At 34.7% G+C, this 3939-nt stretch overlaps 1 protein-coding gene across 1 annotated transcript; it reads right to left on the bottom strand.

Annotated features, from left to right (window-relative positions):
• Nucleotides 1-872: 872 nt before the first annotated feature.
• Nucleotides 873-3593, bottom strand: LOC109154365 (leucine-rich repeat receptor protein kinase EMS1-like). The gene has a single exon (XM_019302175.1). It carries the CDS (start codon nucleotides 3591-3593, stop codon nucleotides 873-875), a length of 2721 nt encoding a protein of 906 aa, XP_019157720.1.
• Nucleotides 3594-3939: the final 346 nt, after the last annotated feature.

The following is a 3939-nucleotide window of genomic DNA, read 5'->3' as shown; positions in this document are numbered from 1 at the left end:
CCAGACAACAAGAAGGAACATAAATGAAGAATTGGATGACCACGAGAAGTGGTGAGGAAGCAGCTGAAAGAGAACAAGAAGAAAGTAGAAGAGTGCAAGCTTCAATGATTTGTAATGTTTATTTGCGAGTTATTGAAATGATTTTATAATTGTGATGTTTTATGATCGGGAAAATTGTAATTTATGTTTCTCATAAATATGTTAATTATTAATGTTATTTCTGAATTGTTAGTGGTGTAAATGTTGTCCCTCATTAACCATATTAATATATTAATTTTAAAAACTAAAATTTGAAGTTAAGTTATATATATATATATATATATATATATATATATAAAACAAAATCTACCATTCAATCCATCAAACAAACTCAAAGAATATTCAATTCATAAAATGATAAAATATCCAAATAACAATGTTTTTTAGCGCGTTATAAACAAGTTTGCGTTATAAACAAGTTTGTGTAAACAGGTTAACACAATAACATTAACGGATTAAACGGGTTCTTAATATGTTGAATAGGTTGTTAAGCCATGAAACATAATGGGTTCTTTACGGATCAATCAGTCACTAACGCGTTAATTTTGTGTCTGGTTTCGTGTCGATAATTGTCAGGCGGCCTAATGCTTGGTAAAACCTTATTGTAGTAGTAATTAAAATGAATGCGTAATTGGCTGAAAAATATGTAAACTCATTGTAGTACTACAAAAGATTTACACAACATAGATAAACAATAGGTTTACAGTTACACTATGTTACATAATTATGACAATGAGTGTTACATGATAAATTACAAGGGACTAGCTAGAAGATACACTAAATCATAAATCTCAATATGCATAGATTCCTAATAGTAGAGAACACCAGAAACATTATACCCTCAGAGCATGTGCCCACACTAAAAAAGACTTCAACTTGTCATCTAAAAATTGAAAATAAACAATCCTCCAAGATCTCACAAGAAACAAAGAACCACAGACCGCCCAAAAGCCCACTGCAAATCCTATAGCCATGCTAACATAAAACCAATCCACTACTTCAGAACTATCATCTCCTCCATTTTCATTTTTTGGAATTTTGCCATCATCAACACTGCAACTTTGTAAGAGCGGAGGGCCACAGAGGTTGTTACCAACGTAGCATGAAGCATTAAAACCTTGAAGTTGAGTACCTGAAGGTATCTTCCCAGATAAGTTGTTATATGACAAGTCCAAAACTTCTAGAGTGGACAGACTCGAGAAGCTGGAGGGAATTTTTCCTGAAAGTTGATTTCTTGAAAGATCAAGAGATTCTAAGAATCTCATGTTTCCCATCTCCATGGGGATATTTCCCGTCAAGTTATTTCTTGATAAGTTTAAGGATCTCAATATCACAAGATTGGCCAGTTCAATTGGAATGTCCCCAGAAAAATTGTTACTTGAAAGATCCATGCCAGCAAACAACAATAAAATGATTGTGTAATACTCATACTCTAGCCCTTTGGTCGTCACTATAGCACTTTCACCAAATCCCCATGCATAAAATGAATAACCCATTTCAAATTCTCCATCTTGAATTGCCTCTTCATTGATCATTGCAGTGAGATTTTTAAGACACCAAGGAATCACACCAGAGAGGTTGTTATTGGAAAGATCCAAAATGCGAAGTGATTTAAGATGGCAAAATTCTAGAGGCAATTCACCGTAAAACTTATTTGATCGGAGTCTAAAAATTGTCAAATCTAAAAGTTTAGTCCCCAGCCATCTTGGAATCTTTCCTGTGAATCCATTTTCACCCAAATCAATTTTCAACAAAAGGGTGCAATTTTGCAATAATGGAGGTATAGGGCCAAAAAGCATGTTCTTGTGCATATCCAAAGATTTCAACTTATCCAAAAGCCCAATGGAATTTGGGATGCTTCCAATCAGTTGGTTATTGCCCATATTTATGACTTTTAACTGTGGCCAGTGCATCCAACAATTGGGAATTTCTCCAAATAATCTGTTTCCTCCCAAATGAAGTATTTTAAGCTTATATGGCACACTTTGAGCTTGACATAAGAAGTTAGAGACATCTTCTGAAAAGAAATTATTTGACAAGTCTAACTCCGTTGTATGGCTAGAGATACGAGGTAAGGGACCATTAAATTGGTTAGAGCTCAAGTACACAAGTGCAGATGAAGGCATTTCTCCAAATGGCTTGAATACTGAGATACTGTGAATTTTACCTCGCAACTGGTTGTGTGAAAGATTAAGGAAACGAAATTCAAAAGATCTCCAAAACCAACTTGGAACTTCACTCTGAATTCCAGCATTAGATATGTCCAACTCGACAATACTATGTTGATATTGTAACCAAGTAGGAAATTGAGGACCCAACTTCCAACCACTTAGATAAAGCACAAGAAGTTGGAACGGAGGTATCCAATTTAGGCTAACATTCAACGTTAATCTATTTCCAGATGCTTGTAAATACCCCAACATGGTGAGATTAACAAAGTGATTTTCCGTCACTATGCCTTCAAACATGTTATCCATAATGTGAAGAGTTTCTAACATTGGAAATGAATATCCTAAATTCTCTGGAAGTGGTCCATCTAACTTGTTGTTATAAAGATTAACTCTTTGCAGCTTGTTGAGTTTTCCAATTGGCTTTGGTATCTCCCCCGTGAACATATTTTTAGAGAGATCAAGGTCTGACAAAGAAGTCAAGTTCCAAAGACTATTTGGAAGATGGCCATGGAATTGATTTTCGGAGATGTAAAGAATGCTAAGGAATGTCAAATTCCAAAGACTATTGGGAAGATGGCCATGGAATTGATTTGCAGAGATGTCAAGATCTCTAAGAGATGTCAAATTCCAAGGATCATCAGGAAATGGACTTAGAAAACCACAATCATATAATTGAAGTGAAATAAGACTATCAAAGTTGAATATCCATCTAAAAATGACAGTGTTGAATTCATTATTTGCAAGATCAAGGACTTGAAGTGAAGATTTGTTATGGCCAAGTGGATGTGATAATTTTGAAATATCACAATCAGTTAAATAAAGCTCACGCAAGGAAGGAAGCATATTAATCACCTCTGCCCAATTATGTACCATGCTAAGATTAGCAAAAGTCAAGTCCAATACTTTTAAATTTGAGAGACTGGATAACCAATCAAGGCTGTCAGCTTTGAGAGCCTCATCTCTCAAATGTAAAGTATGCAATTGTGAAAGGTTTCCAAGTTGATGGGGGATTATTCCTTCAAAGCTTGTAGAAGATAGATCAATATATTGCAAATTTACAAAAGATCCAATGAAATTGGGGATGTGAGACTCACTGAAATTGAGACCACTAAGATCGAGGTAACGTAATTGTTTCACTTCAAGCAAGCAAGAACTAAGTTTACCTCTTGGAAGATTATCCTCAAAAGTTGATAGATGGAGTTCAATGACATGGCCGGTTACATTATCACACACAACTCCTTCCCATTCAGTGCAACAATCAGCTCTATCAACCCAATTCCTTAGAATTTTTGACTCCTCCTTGAAGCACAATAGCGCCTGTTTCTCCTCTTCCTTGCAAATCCTAGTATTGTTGCTTCCGCTACAACAAATGCACAACCCCATAACTACAAAGGTGAGGAAGGTAACCAGGAAGTGATTGATTTGAGGTAAAGATGTCCCCATGATGAGAAAACTTTTAATAGTTTCAAAATTAAAGGGAAAATATATGTTTAATTGGTTAAGTTTTAGCTTGAATGAGAATTGTATATATACAGTATGCACATGCTACGACATTAATTAGTCAACACCAATAAGGTTGCAATATTTTCCTGGAAGCAACTATTTGGCTCACAACGCGTTTTAATTGACTCGTCACAAAGACTTTTTAAAGATTTTTAACAATTTTAAAAGTTTAGTGGTATTTAATTTAGACTTTTAAAACATTTTAAAAAATTATTGCTATCCCATT

Source organism: Ipomoea nil, unplaced genomic scaffold (assembly GCF_001879475.1).
Source record: "Ipomoea nil cultivar Tokyo-kokei standard unplaced genomic scaffold, Asagao_1.1 scaffold2647, whole genome shotgun sequence".
Lineage (NCBI taxonomy): Eukaryota > Viridiplantae > Streptophyta > Magnoliopsida > Solanales > Convolvulaceae > Ipomoea > Ipomoea nil.
The sequence above is the reverse complement of the archived record's forward strand: the minus strand, read 5'-3'. Positions and strand labels throughout refer to the sequence as shown.

Excerpts from the sequence above, each read along its gene's own strand:
- LOC109154365 (XM_019302175.1), bottom strand. The coding sequence starts at position 3,593 with ATGGGGTTGTGCATTTGTTGTAGCGGAAGCAACAATACTAGGATTTGC.